Raw genomic sequence first — 22,800 nt, 5'->3', positions numbered from 1 at the left:
ATATGGCTTCTTGGAACCAGTGTGTGTGTTCCTAACTGACCTGCCCACTCTCCAGGTAATGCAAAACAGAACCAAAATCAACCAAGCACAGACCGTTATCTAGAGGAAACAGCAACTCTCCCAAGCATTAGTACTCTTAGTTCCAACACACACACACACACACACACACACACACACACACACACACACACACACACACACACACATATATACATATATATCGTATACTATTTGTAATTACTAATGTAATTAGACAACTGTATGTTATGATATACAGTATAAAGGTGTAAGTTGTTAACGCTCTAAAATGTTCACATAAAATTGTCTAACTTTATTTGATAGATAATAAAAGCGAGGGTAACATATATGCTTAAGGTACATACATTTCCATAAGGTACACGTTGCATAGTGTACTATATTTAGGTACTTACTATATTATGCTGCTTTCATACGTCGCTGGCTTCGTACAAACAGCGCTTGAACGTAGCATTAGGCAAAGCGCCAGGCGTCGCTCCGCGTTGATCACCTGACCAAGACTGAGCGTCACGTGACCGATTTTCCATCCTCGCCATTTTGCAATGTGGGTGAGAGACATGGGCCACTTTTTATGGCTAACGAATAAAACAAACTGTTTTATGTGCTGAGGACAAAGTGCGTCGCGGCCTCCGGGTGTCGGTGAGTATAATCCTCACCAAAATACAGCCACGCGGTTTTCCGTTACTCATTAAGCGCAAACAAATGAACTTGTCCTTGCACACTGCTTCAAGCGCTAGATCTGTGTGAGACTCGTGCGGCGCTGTGTGCATGCGCGTGTACGTGGGTGCGAAGAGCAGGCAACAAGCTGTGAAGCTAACAGTGTGCGTCCTGCCGTCTCCTACTCCCAAGTTCGCTCGTTTGTTTGGCATGAAAGCTAGCATAGCACCCGCGCCAACGCGGCGGCTAACCGCAGCTAGCACGTTTGGCAAACTTTGCGTCCGTGCCCCTGCTGCTCTGCGCTCCGCTTCATTCTGCGGAGGGAATAAAATGGGCGGAATATTTTTAGCTGCACTCATAACAGGTGCTCGTGTCTACAGAGGAGCTGCCCCGACCACAGTCACGTTCACGCTGATAAAACGTGCCCTGCGCTCAGCTTACATATTTGCAATAGATAAACTTTCTGATAATTGGCCCCGCGCTGTGTAATTGGTAGATATAGATACATCTATAAGAGATCTTCATGCATTGTTGTTTTCATCTGTAAGCCATTAGGGACTTTACCTCTTTGAACTTGGTGACCTCCCCATAGACGCGCATCACGCCGTGTTGATATTATGCCCCAGAAGCAGAAGTCGGGAAAAGAGGAACGTCAAATGCGGTCAGAAAGTGAGAAAGAGGAAAGAGTTGGATTCGCAGAGATGAAAGGAATTCAGCCACATGGTTTGAGACCGTTTCCCTCAGGCCTTGTTGGTAAACACATGCACGTGGTGTACGTGCCCATCTGTTGTCTAGTCCTGGTGGAACCAGTCAGAAATGTGCACTAGACTGTGCACACAGCGTTATGTTTACTGTGCCGTGTGTTTTCACAACATTTATTTACAGGCTGTCGTTCATCTTTAAGTTGAACACCTTGCCAGCATTTAGTCCTTTTTTTTGTGTGAACATATTTTAATGTCTTTTACTCCACCTGTCAAAATCGTATTGCAGATAACATGTATTTTCTGTTTCTGCTGAGTTGCTGAAGCTTTGGTTTTACAATAACTTCACTAACTTAAGTTGTATAGTTTTCCCTCTTCCACTGTTGCCATTTTCTCTGTTTGAAGTGCATTCTACAATTGTAATAATAATCTCTGCACTTAGTGCAGTGTAAATAAACTTTTTGTTTAAAGTAAGCTTTGAAACAAAGAGATATAGATTTTTACTTTAAGTTACTCAATGTGTAGTTTCAGCTCCAATCATTTATATTTTATTAAAGTTTTCTCTTTTCCTCTGTCAGGTCATGGAGATCAGTGATGGAACGGTACTCATGACACACCCCTCCACCGCCCCCTCCTCTTCCTCTGCTAGGGCAACACAACAAGGTTCCAGCCCAACACAGCGGGGGGTAAAGGAAGACGCGTCCCAAAGTCGTCAACAAAAACAACCTTCTGATTCTCTCATCCAGGTCATTGAGAAGCTCAGTAAGATCGTGGACAAACGGCCCCAGCGACGCTGCATCTCAGCGGGACAGAAAAGGGCGCTGTCAAAAACGGCAGCGGAAGGAGTTGAGGAGAGAAGGAGGGAGAGCAGAGGAGGCTCTCCTTATAAGAAAATTAAAAGGAACTGTAAGGGGCTAGAGAACATAGAGGAGGTAAGATTGGATCTTTCTCCTCCTGTGTCAGGTGACAGTAACAACAACAGCATACCTTCCACGGTCACAGAGGTCGCCAGAGATGCCTACACACACGACCACAAGCGGACAGTGACATGTTACCAGTGCAGCCTGTGCCCGTATCTCTCCCAGACACTGTCCTTACTGAAAGAGCACCTGACGCAGCACAATGAGCAGCCCAGCGACTTCATCCTCATGTGCTCTGAATGTCACTTTACCTCCAAAGACCAGGGTCAGCTGGAGGAACATGTCAGGCAACATTTCGAGAGCAGAGAAGGCCTAAAGGCAAGTTCCATCCCTTGTGACGCATACAGCAAGGAGAAGGAAGACGCTTTAAGTAGGAAAGATAGGAATTGGACAGGAAGCGGCGCCAGTGTGGGAACCAGTATATTTCAAAACTCCGCAGACAGCTCCAAGGAGCTACCACAGAAGAAGAAATGGTATACCTATGAAGAGTATGGTTTGTACCGCTGCCTGATCTGCAGCTATGTGTGCGGTCAGCAGCGAATGCTCAAGACCCACGCCTGGAAGCACGCTGGCCTGGTGGATTGCTCCTACCCCATTTTTGAGGATGAAGGTGAGGCTCCAGCTAAGAAAGAAGCACAGGCTGCAGCAAACTCTGTCGCAGCCAGAGAAGAAATAGTCCTTCTTTCACCCGTCGTTCAAAATAAGAGCCTGCAACCTCTCCCTGCTAACTTCAAACTCCAGCTCTGTGTTCCATTAGCTGTTGACGGTAAACAGAATGTGTTGAATGAGCCAGTTTCTACTCTCAGTGAAACTCCAAAAACAAAAGAGGAGGACAGTGTCTACCAAATTAAAGAGGAGCCAGTGGTGGAGGTGCAGGTGATGACAGAGGCCGTAAACGAGGTTGAAATTGAGAATCACCAGGACGACAGCTTATTGTCATCAGCTCAGAAGATTATTAACAGCAGTCCCAACAGTGCCGGTCACATCAACGTGATTGTAGAACGGCTTCCCTCTGCTGAAGACACAGTCATGGCAACTAACCCACTTCTCCTCAGCCCAGACGTGGACAGGGGCAAGAGCTTATTGGATGCAGAAGAGGAAGGGCGGCCCCGTGTGGGAGCTGTAAAGGCCGAGGGCCTCGATTGCAGTGCAGGTAGTACTACTGACGGCCAGCCTTTAGGAGCTGATAACAAATCCTCTGGTTGTCTAAATAGCAGCTTTCCAAGGGATGAGAACATTCCCCCAGCTGGCCGCAAAAGGACTCATTCTGAGTCTCTCCGCTTGCATTCACTGGCTGCTGAGGCCTTGGTAGCCATGCCTATGAGGACTGCCGAGCTTCCCTGCACCGAAGTAAACCGGAAGACCATTTCAGCCCAAACCCAGAGCCCAAGCGTGGGCCAGAAACATGCAGCAGCTAAGGAGAAGGCAGCTGACATAGGGCCAGCAGCAACTGTGTTGGACTTGAAGCTTCATAGCCCAGGGGAGGGAGATGAAGAGTGTCCTACCGCTAAAGCTGGCATCAGCCTGTCGCTGCTCACTGTCATTGAAAAACTCCGAGAGCGCTCAGACCAGAATACCTCTGATGAGGACATCCTAAAGGAGCTCCAGGATAACGCTCAGTTCCAAAATGGAGCCGTGACCGAGGTGGTCACAGGGAACGGGGCTGGGAGCTACGTGTGTAGCATCCCAGATGATGGGGCGCTACACACTGACGGAGGCCTAATCGACTACATACCCGGCAGCGAGAGGCCGTACCAGTGCCGCCTGTGTCGCTACAGCAGTGGCAATAAGGGCTACATCAAACAGCACCTCCGCGTTCATAGACAGAGGGAGCCGTATCAGTGTCCTATCTGTGAGCACATAGCTTCAGACAGCAAGGACCTGGAGAGCCATATGATCCACCACTGCAAAGCCAGGATGTACCAGTGCAAGCAATGCCAGGTTGCCTTTCACTACAAGGTGAGATGTCATGGACTACAAGCTGTTTTTCAATGTCTGCTGCTTAGGTTTTAGTTTCTTTGCATACAAATCTTTAAAACTGCGGGTGCTTGCCTTACAGAGCCAATTGAGGAATCATGAAAGGGAACATCATAGCTGCAGCAGTGACACAGAAGCTCTCACAGGTGTTACGGAAAGCACCGCCACAGTGGAGGATGCTGAGAGGGATACAGACGCAGGTATGACCTGTGTCTGTGTGAAGACAGAATGTTGAGCACTGTTTAAGTGGCCTGGGTTGTTTATTTACGGACTTACCACCCGTTTGCTCTTTGCTCCAGGATGTGGTCTGCAGAAGGCGTATAAATGTGATGTATGTGACTACACCAGCTCCACATACGTAGGGGTCAGAAACCACCGGCGCATTCACAACTCTGACAAGCCGTATCGGTGAGTGTTTAACCACGGTCCCACGGGTTGACTCTGCCAGGCTGTTGCTGAAGTTCTTATTGTTATTAGTGCCCATGGTCTTCCCTCTCCAATGTCTAGCCTCTCAACGTTGCTTTTTGGGAATAAAAAAGTTAAACATATCAATCTCTGGTCAAGTGCAGAACCATATAAATTACTGATCAACTGTGTAAAAATACATGAACAACATTAATAATTGATACACTGATACACTGAGCATACGGTATGAATTATTTAGCAAATGTGCAAACTTTGTCCTAGCACTTGTTTGAATCTCTTAATAATTGGGTACCTCTCCTATGTTTTCATCTGCATATGGTCTCACAGGCTTATTATTTTCCTTAGTTGTACTATACCCTTCATAAATTTGTAATCCTGTCAAAAAATGTTTAATAATTACAGTATAGTATAGCCTGTTCCGCTTGTGTCCAGTAGTGTGAAACCTCACTAAATATTTATTTTATTTTCATTTTTTACTCACTTTCTTCAAGCTATGGAGCAGACTAGAAACTGTAGCTGCCAAAAAATGAGCAGTGTCGTCGACGTGCTCGTTCCAAGACACGTGCCCTCACTTTGAGAGCGCGCCTGTAGGTGGCAGTACGTACCTGCCTGATGCTCAGCACCGGGCAGTCTCACCTTGGGTCTACAGTCACACTTTCTCCTACACTCTGTAGCACTTGACCTCTTTTTAGAGACACGGCTGCAAATGAAAAATGACCAGTGCCCATACACTGTCACCAGATGTACGTCTAAAAATATCACACATGACAGGACTTTATTCTCTTTGGGAAAAGGCCATGTGCCATTTAATTGCTGTCTCTAGCAATTAATATCTATCCTGTTAACTTGAACGTCTTTACACTTGAAGTGTGACCGTTCCATTTACACACTATAATGCAGACCTATATTTTTACAGCATAGTAGAGCCAGAAATGTTCGCCTTGGAATAGACTGTCTAGAAAGTCAGAACTACATTTATAGGTGTTCTTTAAATGGCAAGGCGTTAAGGTTAAAGTACTGAGGTTGGGTTTTAAGTGTAGCTCACGGGGATAATGACAGAGCTCTTCATCCTCACACGGTATACACAGCCTAAACGACATGAAGGGATGTGTTGCTGTCTTAGTACGGGCAGGCTGTAATGACCATAAATGAGCTCAAGTGTTCTGAATTTCAAGGGGCGCCTGCTGTTCATCTGGATTGCAGCATTTCAATGATTCTCCTCCTGTTTCAGAGAGAAATCACTAGGCAGGTACGAAGTGTTGTTCTTTGTTGATTATACATTAGTTGCTATCCCATTTTTTAAGATTAGATTCTCAGATAGATGTTATTTACAACTGTACTGTAAATACATTGTGGCTAATTTCATTCCCATTTTCTTTCTGACTGGAATGTAGTAGTTTCTGTAGTAGTTGCTGTGATGAATACTCTTGAGGAAGACACGCATCGAGTCACTCCAATGAGACTGTGTCGTTTGTGCAGGTCTTTGTGGTGATGGTACCAATTAATTTGGGAAGTAAAGCCTGGGAAAAGTTAACACAACTGGGTACTGATCCACTAGGTTTTATAAGACGCACCTTATTGGTTTGGTCATTTAATTGTGCTGTTCACATGGGCCATGGGTTCATCATGGCCTCTTGTCTGCAGACCTCGTGTTTTGAGAAATTTCATTTTTCTTCAGGATACAAGTGCAAAGAATCAACACAAGCACAATCGCACAACAAAACTGCAGCGTTGTTAAAGCAGCCACTCAATGTTCTTGCCTCTTCTTATTACGCCAGGTGTTGCAGCTGTGACTTCGCCACCACCAATATGAACAGTTTAAAGAGCCACATGAGGAGGCACCCCCAGGAGCACCAGGCTGTGCAGCTGCTAGAGCAGTACAGGTACAGTACATAAGAAGGCTGGAGCTAATCTCACCCTACAAATGCACACCCATATGGGCTGATGACTTGAGTGCTGTGCTTCTGATTACAAGGTCAGTGGTTGGTTGGTGAATAGAATGTAATGGAGTGAATACGAGTTTAAACATCCTTAGCCAGGGGCGAAGCACTGATTGCAGATCTCCACTTCATCCAGTACTTGTGTTCTGTTATACCATGATTAGCACCACGAAGTCTGAGAGTGCGCCCATATTTCCATACAGTAGATGCTTTATCGGTGTGTACTTTAGAAGGTGTGCTTCGTACACAAAACTCAAACCACGACAATTATGTTGCCATTTTTTTATGTGTCTCTTACGTAAAAACAGTGATAATAAATGCAATGCAAATGTCATATTTGCTTTTCCATTTTCTTAGTCTACAGCCGGTCAAATCACGTAATTGGGGCATAGCTCTGCATTTGTTAGAGACATTTGGTTACTGCAAACTCACATATATGGACTGCAGAGGAAAAGAAAAGGAATGGAGGTTTAGTTCTTGTACTTCGGACACTATTGGTCCATGGTGATCTTATTAATTAGGGGATTCTCACAGAACATTCGGGCTATGCTAAAGCAGCATCACACACCACCAGTGTGCTCCATTATTTGACTGGTGATATGGATTTCAGCAGAGTGACTAAGGGCTTGATTTTCTCTCCCAACTCCTTACACCAACGCACACTGCATGGTTCAGTCAGCAGTCAAGAGAAAATGTGCCTGACGTTCTACATCCTGAATAATATTTCCTACTCCAAGCGTTTAAAAGGTTGATAAAGACATGATCCATAATTCTTTTAATTCTTGACAAATGAGTTCACCAGTGCGCTGTAAAATCCTATTTGTCTCTGTTTCTCAAGCTGCGTGTCCTTCGGAGAGTTGAGTCAGGATGATTCCTCTTGATAGAAAGTAGTAGAAGGATTAGTAGAACCTCAGTATGCATATTAAATCAACTTCCACTTGATCCGCTCTCTCACTGCATTGCTTGTGCTTCTAATCCCCCCCCCCCCCCCCCCCCTCCTTTCTCTTTCAGGTGTTCCCTGTGTGGCTATGTGTGCAGTCATCCTCCATCGCTCAAATCCCACATGTGGAAGCATGCTGGAGACCAGAACTACAACTATGAGCAAGTTAACCAAGCCATTAATGAGGCCATATCCCAGAGCAGCCGGTAAACGCATAAACAAAATCCATACTCTGTCTATATCTATACTCAATACACGTTAACACATTAATTGAGCTTTAACACGCGTTAATGCAGTTTATTTCCATTATTAATATTTGGAATGTCCGGGGCCTGCAGCGCTCTGTAAGCTGGAACCGAATAGAATAAAAGTGTCTTGTGTGGACATTATCAATTTAAATCTCTTCCGAATGGCGGAGTTCATGGAAACAAGTAATTCATGGCAAAGCTGATCCTGAATCAGCTGAATCACCGTAGTATTTTGAGTCTAAAGTATCACTTAAATGCATTACACGCCGTTGATACCAGCATCATCGCCTAAACAAACAGCGGAGGGAGACTTCCACAGACTACACTGGATGTAACATGTGGGAGAAGTATAAACAAAACCAAGGCAAGCTAACAAATGCCATAGCTAAGTGTTTAGCTACAAACTGAAGGCCGATTAGAGTTGGAAGATGTTGGTCTGAGGAACGTTAATAGAATCGTAACTAACGATCACACGTGTGAGCGTTCCTCATGACGCACCATGACAGGGAGATTACACGAGCTGTATGAAAAGGAGAGGAGTTACAACGTGCACCAACTGTTGCTCTCACCAGAAAGTAGTAGTTTTAATATTAACGGGTTAATCGCGAATAATCACAGAAAACTTATGCAGTTAAAGCGATTTAAGGATTTTAATCACTGCCCAGCACTACAGTTTTCAAATATTTAAGCTATTATCCATGAGTCAGTCATTTTATGTAAACTTGCCTGTTGTTGTATCCACTTGTGTTTGTTCATGGTTTTTCCCAGAGCTCCTCACAAGTTGTCTGCTCTGCTGGAGACGGTGTCAGAGCGACCAAAGGACATCAAAAAAGGCCCAGTGGAACCGACGACAGCAGCAGCTGACCCGCCTGTGGAATCGTTAGCAGACCTCCCCACGACCTCTACAGAGCCCTCACAGTGGCCCAGTGGGTCATCGAGCCCTGAGAGGAAGGACCCGGTCCAGCTGCCTCCTCAGTCCCTCAGCCAGGCCCCTGTCCCGGGTCCCAGCATGGAGTACTGCGTTCTCTTGTTCTGCTGCTGCATCTGTGGCTTCGAGTCGACCAACAAAGAGCGACTCATGGAGCACATGAAGGAGCACGAAGGGGACATCATCAGCATCATCCTCAACAAGGAGCAGCAGCAGCAGCAGCAGCACACGGAAGCCCAGCCAGGCCTCCAAACATCAGAGTGAGATTTACCCCGTACTTCAGCACTGAGCCTGTGCTTTTACAATGATCCACTGCCCTCAAAAAAAAAAAAATTCACTTTCTCTCTTTACCTCAAGGTGGTGGATTATCAAGCTATAACCATTTCACACATACTGCTTCCTATAGTAGGAATTGTCATTTCTCAAAATGTTCTCTGGCAGGCTCGGTTGTTGTGTTAGGCTGCAGTGACTACTGTCCAGCACTGACACCGTGACTGGGTGAGACGTGAAACATTTCAAATCCTTTTAAAGGAATTTTGAACAATGTGCTTCTGTGTTGAAGAGTGACTTTGAATATAAGGGACAAACCTGAGCTCTTACCCAAGTTAGATCATTTCTTTTTTTCAGTATATAGGGACTAGCTTGTACCTCACTGAACCACACGAATCCTCAGCATAAACATTAGATTCAGACGTTCACTATAAGGCAGCTTCTGTTTTGCTACTGTCAAATTAAATGTCCAGCCTGGTCAAGGAGGTACACGTGTACAACTCACCATTGCCTAAAAGTAAGCTTGAGTATAATTTCATATTTATCATTTAAATTGTTTGCATGTTTCCGTTATTCTATTTTGAAGAGATAAACATTTATTTACTTTTTTTGTTTGTTTGTTTGTTTTGCATTGAAACATGAGGAGGAAGTTGTCATAGGATGACGTAGAAATCGGTTGGCAATGGTGGCGACAGAGGCATTGGTTCAGCGCATGTTGAGATGAAATCAAAAGGGAAGTTCACATAGAGCTGTTTTATTTAATTAAATGGTGCCTACGTTTGTGAAATCAGTGTTGTATCGACACATCCGATTCACTTGTGATCATGGTGCTAGTATCACTTTAATACTTGTCACTAAAAGTATAGTGTTTTTTTTCATAGCCTTTGATTTATGTTGTGTATATAATTACACTTTCATAACTATTACTCTATTTTCGTTTGTTTGTTTGTAGTTTTCAGCGCTTTTAAAATACAAACTTCCTTCTGTCGATGGACGTGCCTGAAACAGGAAGTCGTTTGGATGGTGACTTTTCTAGGCATAGCGGTATAGCTCCCTGCTCCCATGTCCTCTTACACTATATTTCCTCCAGCTCTGCTAAGAAACCCCTCAATTTAGCACAACATGGTGATGAACAGAAACTGTAATTATCAAACACTTCATGTTTACTGTGATTGGTCGCATCACAGTGTGGAGGCTCTTCTTCATAAATGCAAGGATCCAATAATGCATGGTATAGAAATACTAATCACCACAGAGGAACAACCAAAATATCAGTCTCACTTTAATTAACTAACTGCCCATGTAACAGTGCCAGTCCTTCTAGACGCACAAAAAGAGCTGACGGTTGCACGTTGACGACTACAAAACAAGCAAGAGTTCTGCTGCGGTCAGTCTGAACCGGTAACTGAGCTCTCAGCCGTCTCACTTGTTGCGCCACACCATACTATTTCATCAGTATGCCGCCCCACTGCCTATGTCGACACAGACAGAAGCTGAGGAAATTAAGATAAAATGTAATATCCATAATTCATGCCCCACCCCCCCGACATCACACACACACACACACACACACACACACACTCAAACCCAGTGCCTCGTCCAGCTTGCGCAACATCTTAAAATTGTGTGCACGTGCGTGTGTGACAGAGCAGATAAAGCAAAATTAAATCTCTATCGCTAAGACCTCTTACCTGGCCTGGTATTCTCATTATCATAGCAGATAATTATTGTCTGGCTCCTGATTTACAATCCTGTGCAGCAGAATTAAAGAAGCATGTGACAGGCATGCATTTAAATGAGGAGTAGGAATTTACCATTAGACATCTACCTTCAGCCCCTGGATTCAGTCAACACTGCTCCTAGCTACTAGCCTCATACATTTGATTGTATGAAGAGTTGAAGCTAATTTTAAGCAAAGACATTTTCATGAGCCAAATCTGCAATAGCTACGACTTCCATTGAGCAAAAGGCTAAAGTTATTGCAGGTTGTGGCCTTCAGTCCTACATTGTGAACACAGACTTTTCAAGCATATTTTTGGTTTCCTTTATTTATTTTAGTAATGGTTTAAATAATGGAGGGGACCAGTGGTTTTAGGTGTGAGGAATATTTTCTTCATTCTTTCTATATACTGTATGGGTCCTTTTTTAAAATTTCAGGGTCTCATTTATTGCATCTTTTGCTTCATAATGCGTCTAGATCCCAGAAAGACCAGCTCAGACTCTTTTAGGATTTAGTACAGTGTAATTAGAAAGGTCTATGAAATAATTTCTGTGGAATAATTGACAGGTATGCAAATTGCCTACACTATGTGTTAAAGTGCACCGCCATAACATAAGAGGTTCTGGCTAGTGAAGTGCCTCTATTGGCTTAACTGCTAAGGAATAAAGTGCGGCAGTAACCTGAGTTAGTTTAACTAACTAGTTAGTTTACACCACAGCTACATAACCTTTATTTAGCTTTTCTTTTAAGACATTCTAGCAGATAGTGCATTCTTTCTTGGTGTTGAGATCGGAGCTAAAATAGCCTTTTCCTACATTTCACCTAGCGATGAACTAAAACACATGGTACTGTATTGTATGTATACAAGTGTACATATTGAGAATGAGTACTGCAGAACCTTATAACTGACATTTTTTTAAAAGATGAAGTATATATTTTTAATGAACAAGTAGAAATGACAAACATAAAAAAAGTTGGAATTTGATCTGATATAAACATAGCAGAATAGTTGTGTGCATTTAAACCAAAGGAGACTGGGAGGGTTTAACTTGTTAACTCACTCGGTTTTGTGATAATAGTTCAACAAGGATTAGACTCAGACAGCAGGGTGAGGCTCGACTCGTTTATTTATTTTTAGAATGTCATAAACCGTATTATGTATTATGTCACTACTTTGCTATTGTATTTTTTGGTAATAAAGACTAAAATGACTTTTGTTTTCATCCCTGGCTTTTTGCTGTTGTCTGAAATACATTTTAAGGCTAAGGAGCTGCAGTTGAAATATTTAATCATTAAAACAATGTATTTTACAAAAAATAACAGCTGTTTTAGCAGCTTAGAAATGTTTGACATGTTTTTTTGGTAATATTGCCAGCCCAGTGTATCCAGGGTATAGAATATAATGCACTCACTTCAACCTCCACTTCAAGTGCTACATTTAGGGTTGAGATGAATCAACAAGGGTTTGTTTGTGAAGTTTGGGGGCCTAACCGCTAAATATATAGATTAAGACCTAATACAAAGTGTTTTCAAGCTGTAATATGCGCTGTGTTTGAGTTAAGAAACAAAACCAAGACATTTGAAATGACCAGAAATGTCATGCAAAGCAGCTGGGGAAGGAAGGCGGCTGGTTATATTATTAGTTTCCAAATCAAGAGTTAGACAAACACGTGCATAGCTTTGCAGAAATGCTCTGTGCATAACATCAAGTAACGCATCGTAACAAGTAACTTACAGACAGCAATGTGTTTGAAAGCTGCTTTGTTGAAGTGCATTATTGAAAATGTTTCTACTTATCACAAGTGAGATTTCTGTCTCAACAAGGCCCTGCCGTTGCACTCGAAAACCCTTTAAAGTAATCCCAAGAACATCTTATTGCAAGGTTAACATTTAATTAAATCTCTTGGACATACAAGGGAAAAGAATGCTTTGAAGCAGAACATTTACTGTAACTGCCTTTGTAAAAACTAGGTAGAGGTATGTTGAAGTGTACATTCACCACTGTGTTCGAACAAAGAGCTATCTTTACATTCATGCCATTTTTCATAATTTGTCATCACAAAAACATGAGGCCCAACAGTTCAAGGATATGGCAAACGAGCAGCTAATATTACCTCACACACACTCGCTGTAATCCAGTTTGGCTCTTGCGTGAAACCCTTCCTGCACAAGTGTGGAGAAAAATCATTCCACTCTATTCACTTCTTTACAGGATCAAGTTTGCTACCTAAACCTTTTAAGGACCCAAAGTGAAGATCAAGGCAAAAATGTGTGAAATGAAATGAGCCAGAGAAAAAACTAGAAGACGAGGCAAATAATTGGAGATGTTACAGGATCAGTTCAGGAGACTTAATTAATGCTTAATTCCAATTATTTTTCTATGCTAACTTGGTGTTTTTTAATGGGTCGTTTTCCTGCAGTGTCAGTCAAAGAAATGAAAGAAAGCACCCTTTGACTGGTGCCCACATCAAGGGGCTAAAGGGCTCGAGTCAGAGAGTGTGACCAGTTGGGTTTCTTGTGAAACAATCCCCCTTTAACACCTGTATCCATCCAATTTATCCGTTTGATAATCTGCGCGCCCTTTCATGTTGTCCCGTCTTCTTTCCATCTGAATGCGCTGAGCGCTCTCTCTTGGGCGCTCATCAACGCAGCGCAGCTCGTGTGTGTTTCTGATTGATTGATTTGATCTCTTTGTGTAGTGGTGCAGTTGTGTTCCCCTGGGTGGGCAGAAGTTAGAGAATGAAAGGGATAAATCACAGAGCACAAGGCGAACGCTTCCCTCGACGAGCCACGACACCATATTCTTGTTTGCTAAAATTTATTAGAGTTCTGGATAATTCAGTGCTTGTTTTTAAATAGGTGAAAGGACAAAGGCTGTATATTGTATCAGAATCAACTCTCTGCCTTTAAATGTTAACTTTGAACATGTTTTGGGATATTATTGTTTCCCTCGTTACCATAGTGACTTACCTCTACTGAGTCATTGAACGGCATGTAGTATAGTATGTTAACTGTATCTGCACTGTTGTCATTTCTGCCAGTGCAGTTTTCTTTTCCAATTTCTTGTAAATCACACAACCCACTAAGGCACCACCAGTCCCCCACTGTGGTCAGATAACAACAATAAACTGATAATGTACGGTTGGACAGGACTAGCAGCTCTAAATGACCATTATTATTAAAGTTTGTTGCCTTGTGGCAGCAGATATATTATGCTGTCTATAAGTGTCTACTTTAAGTAATTTGCAGCTTTCTTTGCTTGTAGTGGTTTGAATACATATTCATATCTTTTAAAGTGTTTACTTCATTGTTTGTTAGGTTTCATTTAGGAAGGACATTTTTTTGTTAATGTCCATCCAATAGTGCATAATCACAAAGTGAAGGGGACCCATTGATTTATTAAAAAAATGTTCCGTTGCAGCTGTTTCTTTTTACATTGCCCTGTGGCCTTTCTGCACATGACACTGGTGTTCATGAAATGGCAGAAAGAAGAGTGTGTGGTGAAGAAGTATTCTGTTTCAAACTCGTGCCACTCTCCTGCTGCTTTTCCAACTCTCACTGCCCCCCACTGCTGCTGATTACTTTGATCGGGTGTGTTTAGTCAATCAACAGCTGGATAAACCAACTGACACCTAATCAAGGCGATCAGCAGAGAGAGTTGGGAAACCAGCAGGGGCAGTGGCCCTCGATGACAGAGTTTGACGCCCTGATTCAGTCACTGGCGCATGATTAGCGTGCGTGGCACTGTTGAAAAATTAAAAGCCGCCTATTTACAAAAGTTCCATTCAGCGCTTTTATTTTGAAGGCGGGCTGCGTTGTGTTCCGGTGTCGTCCTGTGGTTGAACCCAGTGCGGCGGCATGAAGCTCAACGATGAATTTTAACAGGAGGGGAGGCAAAAAAAATGAAAGCGCGATAGAGGGAGAGCGAGCGAGCGAGAAAGAGGGAGGTAGACGAGAGCTGTCGGACCATCCTATCAACTGCTGTAGAGGAGGGTGAGGCTTATAGCGCTAAATGTACCGCTGCTCAAGTCGCCGTCATTTCTGATGTCGTCAAGACAGAAAGAGAAGCTCGCGTGCGTATCGGCCGCGCGCCGTTACGCAAAATGCACATTCTGGGACGTAGTAGTAAAATCGGTGCGTTCAAGGAGTAACTTCACATTACGCTCCTCACATTTTGCGTTATTTGTTGTTTTGTCTTATCAGAGACCTGTGCATTCACCACTTGGCGTCGTTATCAGCCGACATAGCGGTTTTGAATGAATGTGTTTTACCGGCGCTGTCGGTATCGGTAGACGGAATCTGACATCAGACGTTATTTACGTTGTTCTGGCAGCAACGTGACCAGGAAATAACGGCGTAGCGGGCCTGTCCACAAAATCCCCATTTTCACTAAATCAAAGCCAGACAGTGAAAGGAAACCAACGGCGGGCAGACTGCAGTGATGCACACAGCGTTTGTGTATTGAGAAAACATACCTGAGTGTGTGTTTGTGAGTCCTCCGGGTTCATCCTGCATAAAGGTTAATCGCGCGCGTGCGTGCGTGCGTGCGTGCGTGCGTGTGTGTGTGTGTTTGCTTTCAGCGTTCCATCATGACAGCCCTGCGTCAGAGGAAGGGCAGCAAAGGGAAGGAGCCCCCTGTCGGCGCAGAGCTCCCGTCCCAGCAGTCCAACTGTTGCACCGAGCCTCTCGGCCACCAGCATCCGGAGTGGATGTTGCACGGTGAGTGCCCGGCAGCCTCTCGCGCACGGTCTTTGGGCCGGAGCGGCGCTGTCTGCCACTGAGTTGTCCCTCAGATCCAGCTCCAGAGTCAGTGGGCCGAAACCCGCACTGACCTCTGACCTGCTGTGGTTGCGGGAAGGCACGTTTAATCGCAGTGACACATTTCCAGGTCTTTGCTTTTTAACCTTTGGTGTCGTTGCATCTTTAGTCCAGTCTTGCTTATTCTACATCCTCGCGTCAGGAACAGTGAACCAAAAATGTTTAACCTTGTTTTTCTGCAACTGACGTATTTAAATGTTGGGGATTTAAATCGATAAACTGTAGATGATATGGTTGATCTGCATATTATTATTACCTACAGTCACACAGCTCCTGAATGGATGCATGTATCATTGCTGTTATTTGGTTTTGAGTGAAACAGATGTAATTTAATGCTTCTGAATGTATGGAGAGACACGAGACAACTGTGTTTGTCCACAGCAGACAGTTTGACGCGTGATAGGAGGGTCGGCAGAGTTGATTATAGAGAACACAGGGTAAAGGTTGGCTGCATTCTATTTACTTTTAAGCCACACTTGACCGTAAAGCTGCCAGTGTTTTTTCCATAGAAGTCCACGATGGATGGTCTAATAGAGCGTTGTTGCACATTGAGTCGAATGTTAAAAATGTTTTTGAGAGGAAAGTCATTTGTTGTAAATGAAATAATTATTGGAACAGCTGTTTTTAGAGCAAAGGCCCGTCCTCAGCATACAGTGCATTAGTGCTGAGTTTTCAAGTTTATCAGTTTAAAAGGTTGAATTTTGTCAGATATTAGGACACATTTCTGGGTGTTAATATGTGGACCTGCTCCAAGCAGACTAATGGCATGTTAATGTTCCTGCAGGTGACTGGTCATGGGGGGCAATAATCTGGACCTCAGTCGGTTGGTCTGTATCTGTTGGTCTTGGCCTGCTGTGCTGCATCTACGTGGCCACACTCCACGAAAACGACCTGTGGTTCTCCAACATCAAGGTAAAAACCTGGTCATTGTTGCCAACTGTAGCTGAAACGTTCATTTTGTGACACTGGAGTTGACCTTTACAATATAACAGTATTCATTTTAGTCAGTTCTCTGCTGGCGCATTGCAGTCAACGAGCTTAAACATTAGAAAGTCCAGCTGTAAGACTTGCTCTCTTATTCTTCCCACTTTCCCCTCATTTTCTTAATGTGCTAAACAGACAAACACCAGCGTCAGAAGCCAGTTGTTCAAAGTATGTGGAGTTCAGTCAGGTCATGATACTGACTGACTGTCATTTTAGACAAGGGAAAATTAAGTTCAGGAAATTGTTTCTCTCAAATAGTTTCTCTCAGCAGCTGGTGACTTTGTTTGGACCTGGTGAAAGCCTTGAGCCAGTACCTTGTAATATGACCACTCACATTATGTTGGAGTTGAATGACCCAACAACTGAACTTTGTAATATGTGTTTTTGCTTTTTGCTTTGATTCTTTGCATATTCAGAAAAAATATTTCAGAAGTTTAGACAGCTTTTTTAACAGTTAAGCTGGTCCATATGAAGGTTTAAGTACATCAGTAGTTCCATTTAAATCACAATTTAGTGTGATGTGTGCACCATTAGGGGATTTTAACTAAAATGTAGACAGTGATTGCAAAAGGAGCTGCTGCAGTGCAGAGGAATGTTACAGAACACACATTTAGTAGAAAAAAAAAATATATATAAGTGTAATGTGACAGACATTATTAATCATGATTTATTTATTGCTTTCATTTACAAAAGTGAATTAAGTGAGTGTAGGTTTCAAAAGGGGATTTTTACTTTCTCCTTTTCCAGAGTGGAGTGAACCAGTGCTGCTGTTTACTGACTTTAGGAGATCTGGGAATGTTTAAAATACACGGGTCCTTTCATGTCTTTTATGAGGCTCCTGTTACTAAGCAGCAGAGGTGGACGTATTGACGGTTTTATGTGGAGGTTATCGGGCTCTGACATGCATGTGTAAGACTCATCAACTACGCCACATTCAGAGATGGAAAATGCCTCCCGTTTTTGAACTTTAAAACGCTCTGAAAATCACTCAGATTTTCTGCTTATCTCAAGAGGAAAAGTAGCAGGAAACATGCCAATCAGACACAACTCCTCATCCAGTCCCCCCCCCCCTTATAATGGTTTGCAGACATGTCACAAACACTTCATCCTGAAATGAGATGATTGTTTTTCCGTGCGCTGTGGAGAACGATTTTCAAGCCCATCAAACGAACCACATGCAGCCCTGCAACGCGCCGAGTGTTCCTTCCATTGTCCATTTTGGGGGCTTCGCCAGGTCTTAGAGCAACAAAACATTGTGCCCTGACAGATATGATGTCATCCTGTCAGTGCTTCACCAACGCTAATATAATGGACTGTCAATAACAGACTTTGAGCTGGTTGACTGGGCCCTGTCAGAGTCATAACTGATTCAAAATGTAAATGAACACTGTTGCTCTGTGCTGTATTGTGGTGGAGTCCTTTGTATTGATAGAGGAGTCACTCAGACTGAAGTATAAGGCATGAAGGTATGATTTCTGTCTTATTTTGTTGGTTTGCACATGATGTCTTGCATGTGCAGAAGGAAAAGGGAAGGAAAGTGATCTGGATTGGCCGGTCCAGGGTACTTTCTGTACCCAGGACTACGAGGTCTCATTCGTGTGCTTTAGCAGCAGTGTTTGGCCCAGGCACACTGGCCCTGGACTCATCAAAGGAAACAGCTGAAACCATAATTCAGGTTTTGTTGTTTACAGTCTACACTTTGCATTGTTGACTATGCAGTAATGTAACATACAAGAGGGAAAAAGTGTGTACGCACACTGGTCCAGATTTAAAAGTGATTTTGATCACAGGTCAGACCTGTCTGTTGGCACCATGCCAGCCAGCTGCTTCATTTGATTCTCATGCAAATGTGAGCAATGCAAGTGTCTTGACCCAAATAGAGGCAATCTGCACAGAATAATTTGTGGGTTTTAGTCACAAGGGGACAAAGCAGCACATCCAGGTAATTGAGTGGTGTGTTTGGACACAGTCTGTGGTCCTGTGCTGGCTTTTCCTTCGTGTGTGTGCGCGTGTGTGTGTGTGTGTGGGAAAGGAAGAAGCAGACAGCTGCTTTCATTCATAATAAATGCTGGTCACTTTACAGGCCCGGTGAACATTTCCTTGAAATGTCCCTACATAACTGCTCCTGGCCGACACATACAGTATTACGTGTGTGTGTGTGTGTGTGTGTCTGTGAAGAGCTTCTGTTAATACTATCGAAGCCTCTGTATAAACATACAGTGTTTCACACACAGTGACACTCAAGCTGCAGTATATTCTAATCCTGTACATCTCTGTCAACCACTCTTCTTAATTTATTCAGATATATCCAACAAATTGTAAACAAATGAGGTAATGTCTTCTAAGAGAAACTGTCTGAAAGTGCTATGATGTAATCCCCATATTTAAATGATGTGAAGCCTCTCTCCTCTCAGTTATGCCTGGCCAATCACTTTGCCTTCTATTGTGGTTGTTAGGAACAGGTATAAACACTTACCCTACTCCCCAGTGTGCTTTGGACACGTTGCATAAGTAACATCTTTTGTTGCCTTCGGGTTTATTCACCAGATGAGGACCAGATGACACAGTCTTGGGGTTCTGAAAGTGTTATCTCGATGGGTAACTAGGGCAAAAATGAACATACATACATATTTAGTTATATTAATGTAGAGGAGAATCTCTAATTTTAAGCCCACATTTGACGTAGTCCAGCAAAAATGCCTTCTGTAGAGAAACGTTAACTCCCTGTGCAGACAGGTGACCTTAACGTGAACCCTCTAGTGCTCCCTCACTATCTTCAGAAGATGTAGTTAAAACATTTCCAGGCTTGTCTCTGTCACACTCAGTCCTGTGATTATTGTCACTGATAATGACTGAAGTCTCTCCAAAATGTGAAAATGGTCATGAGACATGGCTTCAAAGTAATTTTTGAGATTAGGATTTGACAGAAGAGATGTGAGAGTTTTCTTTTGTTCAGGTTCTTTATTATTGTCCCTTTAACTATTCGCACACATGCTGCACAAGTACACCCTGCAATACTTATTATCAGCAGCCCTTCTGACATGCTTTTGCCAGCTGGCTACATCCGACCTCCTGAATTCAGCAGGTGTGAAGTCATGTCCATGTCGGTCCCAGTGTCTGGCAGTTTATTTCGGTCGTGGGCCTCAGGTCTGAAAACCATCAGACAAATGTTTCCCACATTTTCTGAATGATGTTCCAACATGTTCCCTGCGCCGCTCCCCACGCCCACCCATGTTTTTTCCTTGTGTGTTTTTATAGGCACAGGATGACCAGTAGCCACTTATACTTTTCCACTCCCTAATGTTGCTTCAGTTATCTACAACCCATCCTCTAACTTTGCACTGTGGCTCACGTGTTTGTTAGTTTTTCCCTTCGTACTTAGTGGGAGATTTGTGGTGAAAGATAGCTTGTTGTTTTGAACTCTCCTGGATATGAGGGCAGGCAGAGGCTGGTCCGTGTTCAGGCTCTGGAAGACATAAAGCAGACGGAAAGCGGAGCAAGGCCAGCGCCGGATGACTTGTTGAAGTAGCACATCGAAGAGGTTGGAGTTATTCAAAGAGCCACAAAGAAGAAATGGTAACTGAGAGAAACAGAAAAGAGCATCCGCCTTCTGAGAAGCGAACTAGCTTTAAGGGTAATGAGCAATGTGTGAACTTGTTAACTAGGCCTATTTTCTTTGACCTTAATTTAAACTGGGGATTAGCCATCTCATCAGAGTTCTTGGTGGAAAGCCAAGGTTTGTTTTGCTTCGGGCAAACTCAAAAGGAGGATTGGGAAGAAAAGTAGCTGCTTATTTCCTCAGAGAAAGCTTTTGCATATTTCCTTTGGCAAGGCTAGGAACTTGAAACGATTAAAAAGCTAATTTATTTGGACAGGCTTCAAGAAAAGAAAACCACACTGCATTTACATTTATCACTGTAATGGATTTGGATCGCTTCTATAGCGCCATCCAGGAGCAGTCTGTTTATCCACCGCGATTCAGTTCATCAAAGGATCCAAGAACTTATTGATAATCTGCGTTTTGTCAGGCAATGGAGCTTCGTAAGAGAGTAAAGCCGAGTGGGGTGGAACATAATCTGGGTATTTCTCACGATGCTCCGGCTGAAAGGAGATGCAGCGGTTTTGTGATATGGAGGGCATCGAGATGTACTGCCACACATGGAGGGATTCAAGGGGAAGCTTCTCTGCCTGGAGGATCCGGTATTTGCTCCGGTTCAGGCGTTCTTCTCGGTTGTCCTTGGCGACAGAGTGTTTCCATGGCATCGGGACTGTTATTGGCTGTGCTGCTGGGTTTGACTCAGGCCTGGTGCGTTAATGCCATACATGAGAATCTGCTGTGGTTCTCTCAGCTCACGGTAGGAGTTATTACTTGTTGTTTTTGCCCTCATAGCTACTTTGAGTAATAACCTATTGTGTGTATATCGCATGTCTTCTTTATTATTTTTCTATGTCTTCCACGAGTCCCTGCCACATAATAATTGTGATTCAGTTCATTTCAATATAAAGCCTAATTATTCAGGTTTACACACTGTATGTGGTACTCACTTTCCTTTTTTTCTGAACTTTTTTGCATTTTTACCACTAAACACATCACCAAACAGAGTTTGAAATGAAACAGTCATGTTTTTGAATTGCTTAATGCGCATTAGTAACCAGGTAAAGTAATGTGATTCGTGATTTGTGCACCTGGCTTCAGCAACCTGAATAAAGGACCAGGGAATGTTGATAAATAATGAGCATCCATGTTAGTAGTGTGATGCTGTGGGGGGGTGCTTCTTTGCAGCAGGCCTTGGAAGCCTTGTGAAGATGGAGGATATAATTGTGTTGGAAGTTTCGGCTTGGGAGAGAACTTTTGCAGAAGGCGTACAGCCAAAGCTACAAATAGGACAGCTTTATGGTGGCTGTACTGAGAATGTTTTCTCTTTCAAGCACAGCTGTAACGTATTAACAAATGGAATATAACAGATGTGTATTTCAATATTGAGCAGCTGTCAGCAGCAGTAATTGTGCATGGAAAGTTAGAAATCTCCCAAGACATAATCAAAACACAGACACACTTTATTAACCTGTCTCAGTGCTTTTTTTTCTTCTTTTGCTTCCAGGAGGTGGAGCGGGAAATCTCTTTTCGCACAGAGTGTGGACTGTACTACTCGTACTACAAGCAAATGTTAAAGGCTCCAACCATCCAGGAAGGTACAGTACATCAACAGCACTGCAGCTTCAGAAAGAGTTGTTTCCCTTTTACACATGTATGCGTGTATTCCACCTAATTTAATTCAAACTTTACTACAAACTGTAAAAGGTGTAAAATGTGTGCTTGTCTCAAATAAGTTTTGTTGCAGATCTCAGCAGGTTGCTCAAAATATATATAAAATTAACACATGAATAAGTAATATAAATGTATTCCCCATACTGTGAAGTTTAAGATGTTGGTAGTACTGTGATCACTAGTGCTTCTTTTCTTTATAAGATGTCCTAAAAGTTTATGTTCCTTCAATCAATCAATCTAACAAAGTTCAACTCAGAAGTTCTGAAGTATCATAAATTATGAAACATAGTCTTCAGTCATAGAGAATTCAGAGAGAATAATAATTTATAATTTTCTTCCATTCCAACTAGACCAAACAATTCACTAGAGTTTCTTTGGATGCTCTCTCTGGTCTGAAGGAAATGGTATTAGGTAACTAGCTTACTTCCCCACAAAGAAAAGAAAATGATCGAGCTTTAGACTAATTTGTTTTTACACACACACACACACACACACACACACACACACACACACACACACACACACACACACACACACACACACACACACACACACACACACACAAAGGTTACATAAAACTTGAGATGCAAAATGTTAATGCATGTTAATTTTACCTATTAACACTAATGGAGGATAAAATGTGAAGGATGACATGATGGGATAAAGTAAAAGGAGCTGAAAAAAATAAGAGGGTTGATGAGGTGGGTAAAATAAGAAAAGGAGGGGGACACCAGGAGGGAGGAAAGACAGTTAATCTAGAGAAAAGAAGCTGCAGTATGATGCAGCGACAGGAAGAGAAAGACAGAGAAGAAGTAAAGCAATGAATGAATGAATGAATGAATAAATGTGGGCCATGTGGGGGTGATAATATGTACTTTGTTTATGGAAAACAGTGCTGCGCTTCATGGTCTTACATGGATCTGACACATCCCAGCCTGTAGCCCAAATCTGCTCTCGGTTGCTAGT

At 43.0% G+C, this 22,800-nt stretch overlaps 2 protein-coding genes across 6 annotated transcripts in view; both read left to right on the top strand.

The window, feature by feature from the left end:
- The first annotated feature begins 536 nt into the window (after nucleotides 1-536).
- znf507 (zinc finger protein 507) lies at nucleotides 537-11,975 on the top strand. Its single transcript, XM_029144636.3, has 7 exons — nucleotides 537-675; nucleotides 1,973-4,273; nucleotides 4,374-4,491; nucleotides 4,591-4,699; nucleotides 6,496-6,600; nucleotides 7,669-7,803; nucleotides 8,614-11,975. The coding sequence occupies exons 2-7, from the start codon at nucleotides 1,976-1,978 to the stop codon at nucleotides 9,035-9,037; spliced, it is 3,189 nt and encodes a 1,062-aa protein (XP_029000469.1). The 5' UTR covers nucleotides 537-675; nucleotides 1,973-1,975; the 3' UTR covers nucleotides 9,038-11,975.
- Nucleotides 11,976-14,583: 2,608 nt separating this feature from the next.
- Nucleotides 14,584-22,800, top strand: part of dpy19l3 (dpy-19 like C-mannosyltransferase 3) — a 33,198-nt gene continuing 24,981 nt past the window's right edge. For 2 of the 5 annotated variants that reach the window (XM_029144227.3, XM_029144226.3), the window contains exons 1-4: nucleotides 14,762-14,897; nucleotides 15,344-15,482; nucleotides 16,366-16,493; nucleotides 21,668-21,758. In XM_029144227.3, the coding sequence (XP_029000060.1) occupies nucleotides 14,808-14,897; nucleotides 15,344-15,482; nucleotides 16,366-16,493; nucleotides 21,668-21,758 (448 nt within the window). In that variant the 5' untranslated portion in view covers nucleotides 14,762-14,807. The other 3 variants (XM_029144230.3, XM_029144231.3, XM_029144229.3) reach the window with 3 other exon arrangements.

This window comes from Betta splendens, chromosome 3 (genome assembly GCF_900634795.4).
Source record: "Betta splendens chromosome 3, fBetSpl5.4, whole genome shotgun sequence".
Classification (NCBI taxonomy): domain Eukaryota; kingdom Metazoa; phylum Chordata; class Actinopteri; order Anabantiformes; family Osphronemidae; genus Betta; species Betta splendens.
The sequence above is the reverse complement of the archived record's forward strand: the minus strand, read 5'-3'. Positions and strand labels throughout refer to the sequence as shown.

Coding starts and splice junctions, on each gene's coding strand:
- znf507 (XM_029144636.3), top strand. CDS start 1,976: ATGGAGATCAGTGATGGAACGGTACTCATGACACACCCCTCCACCGCC. Junction 4,700..6,495: donor AACTCTGACAAGCCGTATCG/GTGAGTGTTTAA, acceptor TTATTACGCCAG/GTGTTGCAGCTGTGACTTCG. Junction 7,804..8,613: donor GCCATATCCCAGAGCAGCCG/GTAAACGCATAA, acceptor GGTTTTTCCCAG/AGCTCCTCACAAGTTGTCTG.